At 47.1% G+C, this 20,154-nt stretch overlaps 1 protein-coding gene across 17 annotated transcripts in view; it reads right to left on the bottom strand.

Annotated features, from left to right (window-relative positions):
• Positions 1 to 20,154, bottom strand: part of ATG16L1 (autophagy related 16 like 1) — a 66,036-nt gene that overhangs the window by 13,646 nt on the left and 32,236 nt on the right. For 6 of the 17 annotated variants that reach the window (XM_036421325.2, XM_036421328.2, XM_036421326.2 and 3 more), the window contains 7 exons: positions 19,972 to 20,073; positions 11,086 to 11,188; positions 7,998 to 8,058; positions 5,648 to 5,692; positions 3,376 to 3,569; positions 1,767 to 1,826; positions 37 to 113 (listed from right to left, as the gene is read on the bottom strand). In XM_036421325.2, coding sequence (XP_036277218.1) covers positions 37 to 113; positions 1,767 to 1,826; positions 3,376 to 3,569; positions 5,648 to 5,692; positions 7,998 to 8,058; positions 11,086 to 11,188; positions 19,972 to 20,073 — 642 coding nt within the window. Of the gene's footprint in view, positions 1 to 36; positions 114 to 1,766; positions 1,827 to 3,375; positions 3,570 to 5,647; positions 5,693 to 7,997; positions 8,059 to 11,085; positions 11,239 to 11,278; positions 11,428 to 11,526; positions 11,533 to 12,050; positions 12,212 to 17,671; positions 19,505 to 19,971; positions 20,074 to 20,154 lie in introns of those variants that run through there. The other 11 variants (XM_036421331.2, XM_036421332.2, XM_036421333.2 and 8 more) reach the window with 9 other exon arrangements.

Genomic DNA, 20,154 nt, shown 5'->3' with positions numbered 1-20,154 from the left:
CTCCCACCTGGCCCCTCACCAAGTCCCACAACTTACTTCTTGGGAATTTTGTCCTCTTCGTCATTGGTGCTGTCTGTTGCAAATGCTTTGACCTCGAAGTCAACCCCACAGCACTGCAGGGACAGAGATCAGATAAGATCAAGGTCAGGACCACCCTTCTTGGATGGGTTATATATGGCACTTGGGGGTATCACTTGGCACCTTCTCTTTTGGTCTCAGCCTTATCCTTTTCAGGTTTTGTCATAAAAATGTCATTACCCAGCATCGCCCCCGGCATTTTTAGCCACACAACACCTTGCTTCTAGTCCCCCTGCCCTCCCACCATGTGTGTTTCCTGTATAAGCCACGTTTTTTACCAGTCTACCATGGGCACACGCGATTCCTTCTTCTGAAATGCTAATGCTCCTCTTTCTCTCTTTTTCATATTTTACAAACTCCTGTGTATTCTCCAAGCCCTACCACAAAGGTCTCCTCAGATATACGGCCCTGAGACCCCCAGACATGCAGACGCCCCCTCTCCCAGGCCTTGCCGGCCTCAGTTCACACTGAGCTCTGACACTTCCTCTCCCAGGATAGACTGAAGGATGGCACTTTGCTTGGCTGGCAGTGTCCCCCAGTTGGATTTAGTGACCTTGTCTTCCTCTGGACCAGTGGCTTTCAAATGTCTCGCCGCCATGGCAAGAAGTCAAGTTTATAGTGTGGCCCAGCAAACAGACACGCGCATGTGAAACAACTCCCATAAAATACCCCTGAGTTTTGCTACATGTGAGACACTGTGAGATTTCCCATTCTCTTCTGTTTCATTCTGTTCCTCTTTCCTTAAATGTCACTACGGGTCCACGGCACTTGATTTCACAAACCTCTACTATGGAGGCAGGACACCACATTGGAGAACATTGGCCTGGACACCTCACTAAACTCACTGCACCCTCCATCCAGGTGTAGACCGGCCACTCTTCGCTCACTTGGCATGTGTCTAGCTCCCTCCCCCAGGTACCCCAGATGCCAATGACTCTTCCGCCAGTAATCCTGGATCCCAGTGCCTTCCATTCTCTCCACCTGTCCCCTGTCCTCCTTCCTTGTCTGGAGTCCCTGGTCCACCATGGTCACTGATCTTCTGCACAGATTCAGCCCCTTTGCTTCTCGGTCGGTTCCCAGCTCAGGTTTGGCCACTCCAACCCCATTCTCGGTGAGTGCCAGAGCGATCCTTGGGAACCTAAGTCCAGAGCCCACCAGGGCTCCCATCTCACTCAGAAGAAGTCCGAGTCTACACCGCGGTCCCTGAGACCTTCCACGATCCGGTCACACCTCCCACACCTCTCTGACCTGGTCCCACATTTCACTCCCGCTCCTTCCACGCCAGCACACACCGTGCAGCATCTCCTCTGCTGGAAGGCTGTCCCCTAGGAGGAAATGGTGTCTTCTTTACCCTATTAGAGAGGCCCTCCTTAAACATCCCGAATAAGCACCCTCCAGACTCCTTTGCCTCTCCCAGCCTCTTGCTCTCCAGAGCGCCTGGCATCCTTGGATGCACCATAGGTACTTGCTTCTTGCCTGTTTCTCTCCATCAACCTGTGAGACCTACGAGGGGAGGGACTCTGCCGTTTTGTTCACAGGGTTGCTCATGGTTAATACTGGCTGAAGACTAGTGACAGGTTCATTAGACTGTCTCTCCGTACATGTGTGAATTTTTCCATTAAAAAAACCATTTTTTGAAAGTCTTTTGAAGGAAGGAACGAATTCATGGCATTTCTTCTTGAACCCACCTTGCCCGTATCCTGTGGAGCTGGCTGCAACATCACCGAACAGGGCAAGTAGTCAGGAAACTGTGGAAAGAAACAACAGATCCCTTCTTTCAGAGGTGATTCCATGTGGAATGCATGCTCATCGTGCAAACACTAGAAAGTGAGGATGAGGAGCAGGAAAAAGGAAATACCTGTACTTGTTCACGTACGACCCCAATACCCAGAAGGATGTCGTGAACAGAACCACACAAGAATCTTGTGTACACCAGGCACAAATATGCCTGGGGAGGAGGGTGTTTTTTAGACATGGGATCCTGTGATGCGGGTGTCCTGCCATCTGGCTTGCTCACGTCACTAACCCTCAGGATGGGCTTGTGCTAGGACGATGTTCCTGCCATGAGTCACGGATCTGCGCCACCTCAGCTAGGGCTCCTGAGACACCTTCGTTGGTTGGTCTTGACTTTTTTGCCATGACCAGCAATGTGGCCGTAAGTACCCTTGCTTATCCCCCTTAGCATATGTTGATCAATTCTAGAGACTACTCTGCTGGGAAGGGAACTGTCAGGTCAAAATCACACTTTTCAGGTTCTGATACGTTGACATGTTGTCTCCAAAGGGTAATGTCACTTCAGACTCCCAGAACCGGTGCATGGGACCACCCAAGACCATGAAACATTGTTAAAGTGACTTCTTTAAAAAGGGTTGTGATAAAATATACACAACTTTACCATCTCGCCACCCCTCCTCTTGACCCCCAGCTCAGTGACCTCAGGAGGCTTTTAAACTTACCATTTTATGGGCGGAGTCCAGTGACATTCAGTATATTCACTCTGTTCTGCACAATCCTCACCATCACCTCCAGAACCTTTGCACCATCCCACACCAAAGCACTGCCCCATTATCACTCACTCTCCCATTCCCTCTCCCCTGCCTCAGGCAAACTCTATTCTGCTTTCTGAATCTCTGGGTCTGACCACTCTAGGGACCTCCTATAAGAAGCATCATATAGTGTTTGTCTGATTTCTTTCACTTTGAACAACGTTGTAGCGTGTATCAGAACGTCCTTCCTTTTTTTAGGCTGAACCATGTAACTTTGGAGGAGTATATACCAGTAATGGTAAGACTCACCAGCAGAGTTCACGCCAAGTCTCAGAGGACAGGCAGACTGGCCCTTGGGGAGCCAGGTGCTCCCAGGTGGAGAGGACCAGCTTCGAGAGGTGAAACGATTTCTCTGACATGACCCACAGAGCTATAGACAAGGCTTCTTATTTCACTAAGATCTCCTGTCCCGTAAGGAACTCTTCCATTTAGAATTCCTCAGGGCCACATCTTTCTTTTTATAGCAAGTTAAGGAATAACATGCACATGTAATTAGGTAGTCAGATGAAGGGAAATATTTAAGCCGGTGGTTCAAACGGTGCCTTTAAAGGCTGAGAGGCTATTTTCAAGGGCTTAAAAAAAGACAACCACTGCCCATACAATCTAGAATTTCCTCCAAGGGTGCAATTTGAAGGCCCACAAATGTGAAGTCACTCCTGTACCCTTTCCTTTGCTCCGGGGTCACAGTACAAGGTGCTGCGGGTGAAGGAACCAGGGTAGGGGTATGCACAGGGTAGGAGGGGTCACCCACCGTGAGTACAAACGGGTACGTGTTGGCCCCCAGCTTCTTGATCAGGCTCTCCTGCAGTTTTGTGGGGGCACTCACAGCCCCCACCGGAGGGAACACCTGGACCCGAGAGAAGTACAGGTCCCTGCGGAAGGTCAGGCCCATCACATCGATGTCTTCCTGGCCATAGCGGAAGGCGCACGTCACGGAGACATACACTGGAAGGCAGGCAAGAGAAGGGTGGGTTTGACCATCAGCTGAGTGAGCATGGGCGACCACTGACTCCATCAGTCACAGCGTCTGATCTTTAGCCTCTGGCATGCCCCTGTACAGTGATTAACCACCCAGCTGGGCCATATACCTTTCCCAGGGCGTGTGTTAATCACTGTACAGGGGCATGCCAGAGGACTGGGGCACCTCCCAAGAACCCTGTTACTTTGTCACCTGACCACACTGTTTCCTCCTCTTGACCCCCAGCTCAGTGACCTCAGGAGGCTTTTATTTATTTATTTATTTATTTATTTATTTATTTATTTATTTTATTTTTAAAAAATATATATTTTATTGATTTTTTACAGAGAGGAAGAGAGAAGGATAGAGAGCTATAAACATTGATGAGAGAGAATCATCAATCAGCTGCCTCTTGCACACCCCTTACTGGGAGATGTGCCCGCAACCAAGGTACATGCCCTTGACCGGAATCGAACCTGGAAACTTTCAGTCCACAGGCTGATGCTCTATCCACTGAGCCAAACCGATTTTGGCTCAGGAGGCTTTTAAACAGTGCAAGGTACTTGGGTTCTGAGAGGAGGATGTCTAGATGGAGCTGAGGACAAAGATAAGAAGCAGAGGGAAGCTGTGCTAGGGAGCAAACAGGTCTGTGCCAGAGCTCGATGTGGGTCTGAGAGAGGAACTAGAGAGGCTTTTGAATCAAGTGAAGAGATGGAGTTGAATGCGGGAAGAAACCCCTCTTCCCATACTGCTGGGAAATGAACATGCTCTAAGTCAAGCATGTCAAACTCAAGGTCCATGGGCTGCATGCCTCATTTATTTGGTCCATCTAAGCCTTTGGGAGTTGGACATGCTTGCAGTGGTCACTGCTGGAGACTCAATCTGACTGAGAGATGTAAATTGTGCCCAGTGGACCAAAGAATCACATGAACCTACACATGTTAGCATTGTCTTTAATGTGGTAAGTAAAACCACACATTGTTCTAGAACAGTGGTCGGCAAACTCATTAGTCAACAGAGCCAAATATCAACAGTACAATGATTGAAATTTCTTTTGAGAGCCAAATTTTTAAAACTTAAACTTCTTCTAATGTCACTTCTTCAAAATAGACTTGCCCAGGCCGTGGTGTTTTGTGGAAGAGCCACATTCAAGGGGCCAAAGAGCTGCATGTGGCTCCTGAGCAGTTCTAGAACATAAAGCATACAGAAGTGGCCCCCATGTCCTAGGGAGTTAGTTGAGCACTTTGTCTGTGTCTGTCCCAAGGATAAGAGACACGGATTGTTTGAGGTGACCTGGTATTACCTCGGAGCGGGAGCCCTTCCCTGGCGAGGGCATCATAAAGAGGGAGGAGACAGCAATGTTCAGCCCCATTTCTGCCAGGCCCCCTCAGTGCTGATGGCCCCACATCTGACATAGTTCCCGGGGCACATCCAGGGTTAGGAACAATGCCTCATGATTGCCAGTAGCAACCACTTAAAAAGGCATCTTCAGAATGGAACTGAGTCTGTGACATTGCCACAAGGATAATTCAAATTGGTTCTAATTTAGTTTACAAACAGTTATTATGCCAAATTACCTCTCACACATCCCAACTGCCAGAATCTTCAAGGCAGTTGTGATGCTGTGGTTCAAAACCACCACAGGGACCAGCACGGCAAACCCTGCCTTCCTGCAGCTCCAGTTCCCCCTTTCGGAGAAACCCACCAAGGAGCCCTCTGTGGTTGGCCGTGGCACAGAACTACGTGATGTGGGGACACGTGCAGAGTGGATGGAGCCAACAGACCTGGGCTCCAGCCCTGTCACCATTTACTTCTCCTGCCACCTCAGTCACCTGGCTTCCCTGAATCCTCAGCTTCATCTGAGAAATGGGGACAGTGAGCTCTGCTGTGAGCAGGATCCGGCTCCTGAGGATGATACCAGGAAGGCAGCACGGGTGTGCAGGAGAGCCCCAGAGGCGCCTGGCACTCCTGCCACACCAACACCCCTTCCCAGCACCACAACATAGTGACCAGTTGTTCCGCTGTTAGCCCAGACCACTATTCCCGGAGGACGAGAGCCACTCACCTCTCTTTCCCTTCACAAGCTCAGGATCCACCAGCACAACACCATCTATAGCAAAGAGAGAGAACAGTGAGGCTGGGGGAGACAAGAGATTTTTATTTGCACTTAGAAACTATGCTCATCATAGGAAAATCAAGCAAAGAGAAAAAAGTCACCTAATTTCCACTCCCCAGAGATCTCCATGGTCAAGATATTGGTACAGAATTGTTTTCCAGATGTATATGCACTTACATGAATGTTTTTACTAAAGAAAAAGGGACATACTACACATACTATTCAGTTAACTGCTTTCTTCACTCAACAATACTACAAACATGTGTACATGCAAGTGTGCACAGACACACACACTGTACTCATTTCAATTGCTACACATTGCTCCAAAGAATGAATGTAGTATAAATATTTTTAAGATATATTTTATTGATTTTTTTTACAGAGAGAAAGAGAGAGGGATAGAGAGTTAGAAACATCGATGAGAGAGAATCATCGATCAGCTGCCTCCTGTACCACCCCTACTGGGGATGTGCCCGCAACCAAGGTACATGCCCTTGACCGGAATCAAACCTGGGACCTTTCAGTCTGCAGGCCGACACTCTATCCACTGAGCCAAACCGGTCTTGGCTGTAGCATAAATTTTTAATTAGCCTTCTTGTTAGAGAAGTTAGACTGCTTCCAATGATCTCCATTATAATGAATACTAGAGGTCTGGTACATGAAATTCATGCACTCAGTGGGGGGAGAGTCCCCTCAGCCCGGCCTGCGCCCTTGGGGAAACAGGCCTAAGCCGTCAGTTGGACATCCTTAGCACTGCCACAGAGTGGGGAGAGGCTCCCACCACCGCTGCTGTGCTCGCCAGCGGTGAGCCCGGCTTCTGGCTGAGCAGCGCTCCCCCTGTGGAAGCGCACTGACCACCAGGGGGCAGCTCCTGCATTGAGTGTCTGCCCCCTGGTGGTCAGTGCGCATCATAGTGACCAGTTGTTCCGCTGTTTGGTCAATTTGCATGTTAGTCTTTTATTATATAGGATTATATAGGATTGCAATGAGCATCCTCATAGACACCTTCATCGGCACCCATGGTAGACTTGGGTTGGCCTTTGATAACACACTGCCAGAGTTGGTTTTGCTGAGAGACATGTTCATCCTCAGTGCCTCAAAATGCCTGCTTTGTATACTCCTTCTTTCTCTTTCAATAACTATTTGAGTTGAAATAATTATAGAATCACAGAAAGTGGCAAAGATAATACAGAGAAGTCCTTGTGCATCCACCATCCAGTTTCTCCCAGTGGTTACATCTTAGATAATTATAGCACAATATCAAAACCAGGAAGCTGACATGGATACAATGTGTATATAGTTCTGTCTTTTCATCGCCTGTGCAGAGCTGTGTGTCCACCACTGCAGCCGGGGACAGCACTGCTCCCTCGCCTCATGCGGGCGCTTCCTTTAGAATCACACCCCTACCCATTGGCCCCTGGTAACTACTAATCAGTTTCCCATTTCTATAATTTTTCTCCTCTCCAGAATGTTATATAAATGGAATCTACAGAACCTGGCCTTTTGAGACTTGCTTTTTCTACTCAGCATAACACCCTGGAGATCCTTAGGCTGTTGTATGAGTCAGTCATTCCTTCTTTTTTATCACTGAGAAGAATCTCATGATAGGATATACCACAGATTGCTTAACCTTCTTCATCTATAGAGAGACATTTGGATCTTTCCACTTTGGGGCTATTACAGACAAAGTTGCTATGAACAAATGTGTACAGGTTTTCGTGTGGACATAGTTTTCATTTCTCTGGGGTCAATTGCTGGGTTATAGGTGAGTGTATGTTTAGTTTCTTAAGAAATTGCCAAACTATTTTCTAGAATGACTGTTCCGTTTTGTATTCCCACCGGCCATGTGTGAATGAACCAGTTTCTCTGCATCCTCACCAACATTTAGTGGTGTAGTTTTTATTGTAACCATTCTGACAGGCGTATAATGATATTTCATTGTGGTTTCAATTGGCATTTTTCTAATGACTAATGATGTCAAACATTTTTTCTCATGTGCTTATTTGACATCCATATGCCTTCTTTGATGAAATGCCTCATGTCTTTTATCTATTTTATAATTATATTTTATTTTCCTTTTACTGTTGAGTTTTGAGTATTCTTTGTATCATCTAGAGATGAGTCCTTTGTCTCCTCCATACTCTTTAAAATTATGTCCAATCAGGCAGTGGCACCTCATTGATGCTTTAATCTGCATTTCTTTGGTTAGATTATTAGCAAGCTGATTTTTATAAATACAAAACAAGTAGTTGTCTGATAATTTAAAGGAACAGCAGCATGAAAATTTTATTCAACTTACCCACAGGCTCTACTTGGTCAACATGGTCTATATAGTCCCTCTTCCCCAGGTAGATGGTCACCTGTGGGAAGAACAGGTATGGATTCTAAACGGCCAAAGCACAGTGACCTAAGGCATTCATCTTTAAATCAGCAACAACCCAACCTTTTAATGAGTTTTGAGAAGAGGAGTCACTTGGGTCTGCAGCCCGTCCATCTCCTCCTCTCACCTGGGTGGCCATGGACAGAGATGAGGGGCTGAAGGTGAAGGCGTGTGCTTTCCTCTGCTTCATAAATCTGCTCCGAGGAATCCTTCACACCCGTTTGGATGCACCCTGTTCTCTCCACTTTTATCCATCAAGCCCAGTTCTGATACAAACCAGTCAAACTAGTTGAATTAACTGATAATACTTCAGTAGAAAGTTACACCTATGCAAATGAGGCTTTTCCTACCCATTTGCTTGTTAAACCTTTAATGTATAGCTGTGAGCGAAAAGATTCCTCCCCTTGTTAAAAGAAATTCTAGACTGAGCAAAGAGCCAGGAGTTCGGAGATGTCTCTGAAATCCGACCAGATGAGCTTCTTTACAGGTAAACCTGAACCTATGCTCTGAGGGACGGGGAGGGTGGAGCTGGGGGCAAGGGAGATGATCATTGTCTCAGCCCTCATCCACCTCCACGCCCCTGGCAGCAAAGGTCTCTTTACGAACCCTCCTGTGGGAGAGCACAGGTTGGTTCACCGCCATTCACCACTTTAACCTGAGGTACTGTTGAGTGCCTCGATGGTAAGAATTCTGCCCTTCAGCCATCATAGTACCTACGACAGTACTGCTACGTAGCAGGAATTCAATCAACATTTGCTAAGTGCACCAGTGAATGGGTGCACCCTGGCTAGCCCCCTTCTTCCCCAAGCCTCTTAAATTCATATTTTTATGTCCATAAATACCCCCAATCATTTTTGTTGGCATTAAATCATCTCCTAGACCTACCCTCTCCCATCAGAAGTCCTGGAGTGAATCCCCAGGTCTTGGGTTATTTGTGTGATTGATGTTAAGGCACCTGAGAATAGCACAGCCAGGTGATCAGATGCGGGATGAGAAGATGGGTGGTGGGGGATGCTTTCTGGGCAAAACAATTATGTGTATGAAGCCCACAGCCAAAAGGATGCTTTTATCTGCAGGTGAATGGTCACCGAATGGGGATGCAGACTGATGCCAGAAAGGGCCTTACGGGAGCTGACCCTAAAGAATCTAGGAAGATTGTGAAGTATTTGTAGCTGGATGAAAAACCTGCAATTAAATAGCATTTAGAGTGTTCATCTTGTATCAGGCACCAAGCTAAGCATTGTGGCTACATTATGTTATTTAACCATCACAACAACTCTATGAGATGGGAATTAACCCTGTTTTACAGAGGAGAATACAGAATGTGATCACGTCAGCAGCAAAACAGAGAATGAACTGGCAGGTTTGGAAAGAAGGCCAGTTAGGCAGCTGAGATGGTCAGGAAGGGGAGACTGAAGAGTGAGTGGGAGGGAAGAGGGCTGGTGACAGGAGTGAGAGCTATCTGCTTTCATGCTTTAGCTGTGAAGGTCAGCGAGCTAGAAAGGGAACTAGCATCAAGAGGAGTTGGTGGTGTGTTGTTTTTTGTGTGATGTTTTTAAGGTGCATGAGGTCAGTACTTGTTTTGCTGCTCAGGCAAAGTCCTGGTAGAGAAGGAGAGGCTGCAGATGTGGCCCAGGAGGGAGGCTGATGTTGGAGGACTCTAAGGAGGTGTTGGACCATGAGACTCAGGGTCTGATTAACGTGAACCTCAGATGGGAGCAAAGGCACCTCTTCCGTGGAAGTAGGAGGAGAAGGGAAAGGAGAGGGGCAGATAGAATGAAAGGATGAGGAGCACCCAACGCATCTCCCCAAAGAATCAGAGCACTTGATGAAAATAATGGAGTTCCTCAGCACGGAGAGGAGAGTAGCGAGAGACTGGGCAAAGCCCAATTCCCTGTGTGACACCATAAAGATCAGAGAGTTGTTTGGCTGACCCAGCAGAGGCTTCAGAAGTCAACTGGAAGAATGACCTAGAGCTACACTGACCAATACGGCAGCTACTATTTACAGGTGGTGACTGCATAGGTACAATACAGCCGTTCTAAAGGGACATGTTCTATAAACGTAGACTGCACACCAGAAAATGCATGTAAAATATGTTTTCAATAATATTTATATCATTTACATGTTAAAATGACAGGTTTTTTTTGACATATCAGGTTACTTAAATTTAACATTAAAATGAATTCCACCTGTTTCTTCTTACTTTTTCAATGCAGCTATTAGAAAATTTAAAATTACATATGCAGCATTGTATTGATGGTGCTGAGTGAGATGGATGGCTCCTAAGAAGCCATCGAATGGAGCAAGGAAACCCCATCCACGGAGGCTTTGGGGTGGACCTTCCCCCGTCTCCCCTACCAATAGGTTCATAGGCACATCTAGACCAGCTCTCTGATGGAGCCAATGGTGGCACCATCTGTGTCTAACAGCATTATCAGTATGTTGTTTGCCGGGACATTGGTGGCCACGCAGCCACAGGGCAGCATGGTGGAAAGGGAGCGGCCGGCCATGTTCCCTTACCCAGTGGCCTTGAAGGCCTAGCGAGGTTGAGAGCACTGTAGGTGCACTGGAGTAGAGAGTTGTGTCAAAGCAGCCTTAGAGCTTTTCCTGGGCAGGGAGGTGAAGTGACAGACAAAAGACCAAATACAGTTATTGGCAAAACAATGTTTGAAATGGAAAGTCCTGGGTTCAAAGCTGGCTAAGAAGAGAAGTAAAATTGGGGGTTGGGTTAGAAAAAGAAGTAAAACTGGGGGTTGGTTGGAGAATGAGTGAATAGGAAAAAATTAAGGTCTCGGGACTAAAGTCTTGCTGCAATTGAAGAGAAGTTGTGTTTCTGCCATTCACTTATTCACTTGTATCTCATTTATCGTCCATCTCAGGCAGAGATAGAAAGCAGACATAGATCTTGGTGTTGATCATATCTATTCTTGAAAAGTCTCCTTTAAAAAACAAATAAGCAAACAAGCAAACATTTCCACAAGCCACTCACTTCTGTGCCACTTACCGATTTGTCCCGGGAGATCTTCTTGAAGATAACATGGTGTGGTGTAGACTTACTGGTCTTGATGTTGGCTGCCATACTCTCTGTCTCTGGCAGCTTCTTCCACCTTGGGATGTATGTTGGGTGTTATGGGGCTGGAGAAAGGTAAAATCAATCCTGAATATAAAGTCAAGAGCCTTCTGGGTAGAAAACGTACTTGTGAGATGCTGTTCCTCCATCAACATTTCCTTTTATTGCCTCAGTCTCCATGTCTGATTTATAATTAGGGTCCTTGTCTAATTTGTGTTGCCTGACAGTGTGCTACTTTTTAAAGCTGTGTTTTTGTTTTTATTGCTAAGCCTCATTTTAAAAAACATGTATTTTTTATTAATTTCAAAGAAGGGAAAAAAGAGATAGAAACATCAGTGATGAGAATCACTGATTGGCTGCCTCCCTCCTGCACACCCCTCACTGGAATGGAGCTCGAAACCTGGGCATGTATCCTTGACTGGAATCAAACCCAGGACCCCTCAGTCATTGAGCAAAACTGTCTAGGGCCAGTAGACCTCTTAGTAGATCTCTCCAGGAAGTCTATCTCGCTTCCAATGAGGTTTTCTGTCCTAAGGTTTTACATCTTATGGCAATTAAAATAGAAAAGTTTTTGGAAAAGCACAGCAAAGCCCCTTCACAAACTCCATTTTTAAATGTATTAAATCAGCAAAAGTTCTGTGCAGCCATTTGTAGCTGGTGGTGCTTTCCTGTTCCTCCTCCCTCCTGCCCAGCTGCACCATGAAGACATCGTCTTAGCTTCTGGAGCTCAATGCCCTCCAAGTCTCCCCAACAAACAATGTTCCATGGAAGCTACACAGAACAGGCAAAACAGGTACAGACTGACTCCATGAAAATCCGACTCCTGTCATCCTGGCCCTGGCTCTTCTCTGTGCCTGCCCCAAGTGTCTGAGAAAGCTCGTGCAAGGGCAGTCACGTACCTTGTGCAATCAGTGCTGGGCCCAGGGGAGAAGGTCTCTGTGCCCTCGGGGTGGCAGCCAACCCTTGCTGTCTAACCAGATGACCCAAGAGAGGCCCCTGGCTGACGTGTGTGGGGAATTTGTAGGGGATCTGGAGTGAAGCCCAGCACCCAGGTCTCAGTGTCTCAAAGCCAAATCCCATGTAAGGGGCAGAGTGAAAATTGGATTAGTGTCCAGACAGGTGAACTGGCCACTTCAGCAGTTCTGGGCATTAGGCCAGCGTCAGAGGGGGTCAGATGCAGGAGCCCCCACACTCGAGTGGAGAAGGACTGGAGGGAGGAACAGTGGCTCAAAGAAAGCAGCTTTTAATCCTAACCCTCTTTGGGTTCTGGAAATAGAGTGATTATCCCTGCAAAGGACAGGGGATTTTTGAGTGCTGAATACATTTGCTTAATCTCAGGAGGCAGCTAATACAACCTTGGGGGCAAGGATATAAACAAAAAGGTCAAGGAGAAAGCCCAACTAGACAGGTCCCTCTCTTCTACCCCGTTGTCCTATGGACTAGTTCATGGTCCCCAGTGTCTCTGGAATCTGTCCACAGCTTTCCGGGCCCAGAGCCTCCCCTGGAGTCCGCAGCAGCCACCTTGCTTCCCTGCTGTGTCTGACTGCACCATCTACCTCCACCCTGCAGGCCTTTCCAAGCCCTGCTCTGTATCCCCCAGCTTACCATGTCCCATTGCTCTCAGGACACAGGCACACATCTTTAAAACTCTCCCACCTCTCTGCATGGTCCTGAACCCCAGTCCTACTGTTCTCAGTGCGTGAACAATCCTCTCCTCTCTTCACTTCCCTGACTCAGTCCCTCTTCAGATTCCAGCCCAAGAGCCCCTTCCTCAGGGGAGCCTTCCCCATCCTCCAAGAGTAGGTGAGAGGCACAGTGCACTTGACACTCGCTCTAGGCTTTACCAGGGTGGGGACTCAAGCCGTTGCATTTTCCTCACCTTTGGATCCCAGTTCCAAGAACAGCTGCTCCCAAGAACACCCAAGGAGTGAATGGATGGCATGCTGTGGCCACTAACACATGTACTCATATGCTGGACTTTACCTGGTGTCTAGGAATGAAGGGACTATACGCAGAAAGCTTGTTTCGGGTGTAAGCATCTATCAAAACATGCCAGTGGCTTCCCACCTAAGGCGATGATTTCTGTGAGGCCCTGCAGGACCTGGTTTTCCTGCTGTCTGACCTTATTTCTCACCATCTCACCCACTCAGCTCGTCCACTGGCATCTTTGCTTTTCTTCAAACCTGCCTCAGGGCCTTTGCACTCACTGTTTCCTCTTCTGGAACACTCACTCTTCCCACTGACAGCCCTTCGTTCCTTTGGGTCTTCACTTCAATGTCACCCTATTCATCTACCTCCTATTTTATACCCTTTCCCAACTCTTTTATCCTCCTTTCCTTATGACTCATTGTCATCTAACATACAAGATAATTTACTTTCTTAATCTTGTTTGTCTGCCCCCTTACACTTCATTAGAATACTAGGTTTGTGCGCTCAGGGGGGTCTCTCAGCCCAGGCTGCATGCTCTCACAATTTGGGACCCCTCGGGTAGGGACCAGTCCCATCACAGCATGGCTTGGTTCCCCGAAGACTACGGGAGGGATGGGGGTTGGGGAGGGACCAGGAGGCCAGTCTGATCACAGCATGGTGCTGGTTTCTGAAGCCTGCGGGCCAGGGGTTGGTACCCAGAGGCCAGTCTGATGGCAGCATGGCTCCATTCCCACAGCTCCCTCCTGTGCCACACCACGGGCCACGGCCAGGACCCAGGACTGACTCCCGCTGTGAGTGGCTGGGACCCTCGCCTGGTGTTCAGTCGTCAGTCCAGATGTTTAGGTCGTGACGGACCCTGGCTCTTTATATATTAGTGTAAGTTCTAAGGGGTTAGAGCTTTTTAAATGCTTTTACTCATCCCATCTCCAGCATTTAGAATAAGAACCTCAATATTATCTGAGTGAATCAATGAGCCATTGGATTGCAACAGTGTAATACCTGGCAATAAATTTGGGGTAAACTTTTATTAAATTTCTAAAGAAGAAAACTTTTTTTTTTTTTAAATAAAGGAATGTCAGCTAATAAATGTAAAACAAATGATAAATTTAGAAAAACATCATTTGACCAACTGATTATATTAATTATGACTTTGTTTTCTTAAAAATATATTTTTATTGATTTTAGAGAGAGGGAGAGGGAGAGAAATGTCAATGTGAGAAACATTGATCGGTTGTCTCCTGTATGCACCCTAACTGGTAACTAAACCTGAAACCTGGGCATATGCTGTGAGTGGAATCAAGCTGGCATACCTTCAGTGCAAGGTTCTCAATTTTTTTCCTATTAATCCTCATCTGAGAATATTTTTCCATTGATTTTTAGAGTGAAAAGGAAGAGGAGAGGGAGAGGGATAAAAGAGACACATTGCACATCAATTGTTTGCTTCCCAAACATGCAACCTAGGTACATGCCCTTGACCAGGAATCAAACCCATGACCCTTCAGTGTGTGGACTGATGCTCTAACCACTGAGCACATTGGCCAGGGCAGGTTCTCAATTTTTTATATTAAAATGTTGTTTCTTCCCCCCTCTTTATTGAGGTATACTTGACATACAACAAAATTTACTCATTTCCAGTATGAGTTTAATGATCAAGACACAGTACACTTCCATCACCCCAAAGTTCCCTGGCCCCATTTTAGTCAACTCCCCTATCAACCTCCTCTGCCCACCGGGCCAACCTCAGGAATACACTGATTTGCCTTCTGTCATTAGTTTTGCATTTTCTATTACTTATGAACTTTAAAATAGTAGAGAAGAGTTGCCAACCTGGCCGGTGGTTCAGTTGGATGAAGCTGTCCAGTACACCAAGAGGTTTTGGGTTTGATCCCTGATCAGGGTGAATACGGAGGCAACTGATTGTTTCTTTCTCCTTCCCTCTCACTTTCTCAAATCAATAAACATCCTCAGGTAAGGATAAAATTTTTTTTTCAAAGTTGCTATCCTTCTCCTACAATTCTTTTGGAAATTTACTGGTCTGTGAATCTCAAAGTCTGGCCACCATGGGCTCTAGCAGTTTCTCTGGAGTTGGCGTCCTGTGAGATGAAGCTAACATGCCCTGTGTTTCCTCTCCTGCCACCAATCCCAGCCCTGGCTTGTGGGGGTGGAAATGTTCAGCTAAGAAGCTTATGGACTTTGGGGCAAGGTTATCATCTCAGGGGTTGATTAGGGCAGATGCATGAGGAAAGCTGGTACACTCTGCTAACCAACAGCTACAGAATGAAAGCCTTGTTCCTCACTCAGGGCCTTCACTTTACTGAAGTGGAGTGCTTGAGAAGTTTGAGGCAACTCTATGGAAAGTGCCAGAGAATGGGAGCTTTTTAAAGCCACCTTAATTCCAACATGCATCTTAGTCAATGGACCTGGGGAATAGAGGGCTGTTATGGGTTGGGCTGCTTAAATCTGAAATCAGGGAGCCTCAGAACCCAGGACTCCTGTCTGGGGCTGTTCATACAACATGCTCCTGCTGCATGGAGATCTGGAGCATCATGTACAATACATTCTCAGCAAGTTGCCTCGAGATGGACATTTGAAATCTGTCTTGGGGTAGGACCCCAGGGTGGCAAGAGTTTCAGTGCCCATGAGAAATAAGCACATGTGTTCTAGTTATAACAGTCACTTCTGGAGATTAGATTAACTTGGAGAGCAGCAGAGTGGAGTATGGTTTCATTCTAACAGTTTTCTCACACTTCATGCTTTTCCAAAGAAAGGTGATAATGATTTCCCCATCCCTGAAAGTGTGCAACAACTTCTTGTAGCTATTGTAGAAGGCATCCAAGCAAGAGGTGGGGTTTAGACTAACTGCTTTTCAAGGTCTCTGCCCACTTGGGATTTCATTTTTAAAAATGTTCAACCACTGAGCCACACTGGCCAGGTCAGAAACACGTGGCTTCTGCAGCCCAGCAGTCTTGCATGAGGTGCTTTACCATGGCCACTCTCCCCTCTGGATGCCCCATACGTGATGAGTTTCAAGTCTACACTTTAAAATGTCCAGTTCCCCAAGAACACAGTTGTGAAGACACAGGCGGCTCTGTGAACCCTGACACACTCCGTGGTCTGGAACTTCCTCACCCACCCACTCTAGCCCCATGGCCACACAAAACGTCCCACGAGCCATGACGTGAAGATCAGAGGGCCTTTACAAGACTCTTAGGATAAAGGCAAGTGTGCGCAGTCTGTGCCTTAATAAGACATCACACTTGATTTACTACACTATTGTGGGAAATGACCTAGGAAATAGTCCATTAAAATGTTTTTAAATTCTCAACTTCTGATATGTTAATTGGTGCATAAAAGCTGACAACACTGACAAGGGAGCTCACTAGCTATAACCACCCAAGAGTCCTTTGCCCATCTCCCACCCTCCAATGGAACCAGTAGCACAGGTAGGGTCCCTGATAACCTCATGGCAGGGTAAAGACCATGTGTTGGATGGAAGCCATACTCCACTGCAGTGAGTCGACACTATCAGTACAATCTCGGTGACCAAGTGACTTGAAAAGCTTCAGTGTGGATGGACCTCAAATTGAAACTCTGACCCATGAACCAAGAGATCCTGGTCAAGGCACATGCCAGGGTTTTGGGCTTGATCCCCAACAGGGGGTGGGTAGAAGGCAGCGGATTGAAGATTCTCACTCATCCTCTCTGAAATCAATAAAAACATAAAATAATATAAATGACTCCCACTTGCAGAGTTTCTTCAGCTTTCTGGAGAGTGCTGCCTGAGACGTCAGATCCTGATGGAATCTTGACTCAAGCTGCTGGGCCGAGCAGAAGTTTGGCCAACTCCTCAGTAAAAACAGTGTTGTGACACAACTGTCTTACGGGGGATTCTAGGGAGATCCTAATTTGTTAATGCACAATGCTGCTTGCTAGGTATCTGAACTGTCATTTATAAGTCACTCCTCAATGAGGTAATTCATGCTCCTTCAGCAAAGAGGGGGCCTGGAGACACAGAGTTCATGATCAATCCTGCGGATAAAGTCTCCAGAGCAGGGACCAGGAACTTGTCCTGCTGCCTGTGGAGCCAACTGCAGTGGTAACGGAAGTGCACGGGGCCGAAACCGGTTTGGCTCAGTGGTGGAGCATCAGTCTGCAGACTGAAAGGTCCCAAGTTTGATTCCGGTCAAGGGCATGTACATTGATTGTGGGCACATCGCCAGTAGAGGGTGTGCAAGAGGCAGCTGGTCGGTTTTTCTCTCTCATCCCTCTCTCCTTCTCTCTGTGAAAAAATCAATAAAAATATATTTTTTTTAAAAAAAGAAGTGCACGGGGCTCTCAGGACACAACTCCCCAAGTTCTGAAGACACCCTTTTCCTGTTTAAGAATTGCAAATGACGGGAAGCTGGGATGTTCATATTTATAGGCAAGTGACAACCTGGATTTATTATAAATGAACAAGGAGAAAAAAAAATACCAGGAAATTATTTCCATTATTTACAAATGAATAAAAGCCAGGAAAATAAATAAAAGAGCTCCCTCCCCCTCCTCCTTAGGATAAAGGAGAATAAAAGAACAACCAAGAGACATGGAGTTTGAAAAGTATATAACAGATTTCTTTTTTATTTACAATCAAGTTCTGTTGGGCAACACAGTTAAATAAATAAAAGATGTGCCCTGGCCTGTGAACTTCAACTCCCCTCAATTCGAGCTCTCTGAACAGAAAAGGGAAGATGAAGGTGGGGCAAGAGGGAGGGGGAGTCCTCACCCCCCCACCCCTCACCAGGCTCCAGCACTCACACCAACATCTGTCCAGAGAACAAGTATGGGAGGAAACAAATAAAGTGCAAATTAGAAAGTGATAAAAATATTGGTGTTTCAGTCACCCGAGGAACCAAAATTTTATACACAAGGAAAATGGGAAAGAAATGCTTTTAAAAAAATGCCCCAGGCCAGTTTCCCTGGCCTCAATCACAGCTCCTGAAACGGAAGGTGATATTCATTCCCCGCCTCCTGGAATGGGCTTCCTGTGCTCCAGCACCGAGAGCGCTGCACATGGACTGGGCACAGGGGCAGTGACCTGGAGCTGTGGCTCCAGAGAGACACCCGAGTACCAGCAGCTGTACCCAAAGACTGGCATGCACCCACTTTTTTGGGACAGGTGGGTCTAGGAAGATACCTACTCCTGCAGCACATACACTTTTTTTGATAAAAAGGTTTTTGCATTTCCTCTCAAAAAAATATTTTGTAACCAAACTGAGATTTATGTTTTGACCAAGAAATAGAATGTAGAATCAGGAGCTTTGAAGAACAGTTACTTTCCAAGAACTGTTTTGGAGACCCAAGAAAATTCCAAATGTTATCAGGAGATCACACTGAGAGCTTCAGAATATTGATACGAACCAGCAGGGAGGATGGCAGTCCCATGTCTCCTTGGAAACCAGGGAAGTCCATGTGGGCTACCTGAGGACAGGGGTAATCCTGTTTGGGTATCTGTTAATCCAATGATTAAAGCAAGTTCACCAGGAAAATGATCCAAGGCGACAGGACATGCGTTGGCCAGAACTGACTGAAGGGAGAAGGAAGCAGGACACCCCGCACACACACATGTGGGGTGCAGTTGGCACTGCCTGTGCTGCCTTCCCCGCTGAGGTATGGACGGTCAGAGCTAGTAGTGTTTCCCACAGAATGGAGGCAGCGACCCACCTCTGCTAAGTGGCTGCAGAGGCAGCGTCATTCCTCCAGGTCATTAGAGACTGCAGCCCAGATCCTCAGAAGTCCTGCTCAAAGGAAAGTCGCCTGGCTGGCTCTTCTCTGGAGGTCTAAGCTACACCCCACACGCCACCTGCCAGGACAGAGCTGCGGCCCGAGTGCTTCTCCGGCTTCGGATCTGTTCTCTCCTGAGGAGACACCGTCAGTATTCCGACCACAGCACAGCTTTGCTTCCCTTGTCCACACTGACGATGTGGGAGCCGGAGGGGGACCATGCCACCGCATTGATGGACGAGCTTCAAAGGGAGAGGTTGGAACATCTGTGAGGCCTGAGTGAGCTCGGTACCGGGCTCCTTGCACCTGGGGTTGGGCTTTCTCCTCAGCTGTTTTACTCATCCGCCTGCTCCCGCTCACAGGCAGGCACTTAGTAAAGAGCAGAAGAATGCAGGAGGAACCCTGCCCTGTGTTTTAGGAAGCACTCTGGGAATGAAAGGAACAGGCCCAATCAAGTCTACCCTAAGCGAACAGCTCTGGGTGAATGGAACAGAGAGGGACAGGACGACTGACTGAGGAGTAGAAATTGTCACTGCTTTTGAGGCTCAGAGAGAGGTGGTTGTGGAGGAACCAGGGACTGTGTTCTAAATGGCAGTTGGGCCTGGGTGGATGGAGCCAAGCTAAAAAAAAAAAAAAAAAAAAAAAAAAGGAGCCTAGCCGAAACCGGTTTGGCTCAGTGGATAGAGCATCTGCCTGTGGACTCAAGGGTCCCAGGTTCGATTCCCGTCAAGGGCATATACCTTAGTTGCGAGCACATCCCCAGTAGGGGATGTACAAGAGGCAACTCATCAATGTTTCTGACTTTCTATCCCTCTCCCTTCCTCTCTGTAAAAAATCAATAAAATATAATAATAATAAAAAAAAGAGCCTAGTGAATGTTTCTCTTTTCTCCAACAGCCACTGTTCCGATTACGAGAACCAGAAGATTCTGAATAAACATACCAGCAGAGCACTGCGGCCAGCTGCACTGGAGGGACTGGCTGCTTCTCTCCACTAACTTAGCTCACAGCAGAGCACATGAGTGCACACTGCCCTCGTGGGGCCAACTCAGGTCCATGTCTGAAGAGAGCATGATCCCTGGGATGAAGTCACAGGACCCGCTCACAACCTCAGAGGGGCTCATCTTACCCATGATGCTTTGAAAGGACCTTCTCCACTTTCCCGGAGAGCACACTCCAGACGTAGACAGAGCCCTCTGCGGAGCCTGCTGCCACATAACTGCCATCAGGGCTGGAGAACACAGAAGACAGGAAATGGTGTTAACCTCTCTGCCCGCCCCCCCCACAACGCCCCCACTTTCGGCATCCTCAT

This window comes from Pipistrellus kuhlii, unplaced genomic scaffold (assembly GCF_014108245.1).
Source record: "Pipistrellus kuhlii isolate mPipKuh1 unplaced genomic scaffold, mPipKuh1.p scaffold_m20_p_7, whole genome shotgun sequence".
Lineage (NCBI taxonomy): Eukaryota > Metazoa > Chordata > Mammalia > Chiroptera > Vespertilionidae > Pipistrellus > Pipistrellus kuhlii.
Note: the sequence above shows the minus strand (reverse complement) of the source record. Positions and strands in the feature narration are given on the sequence as shown.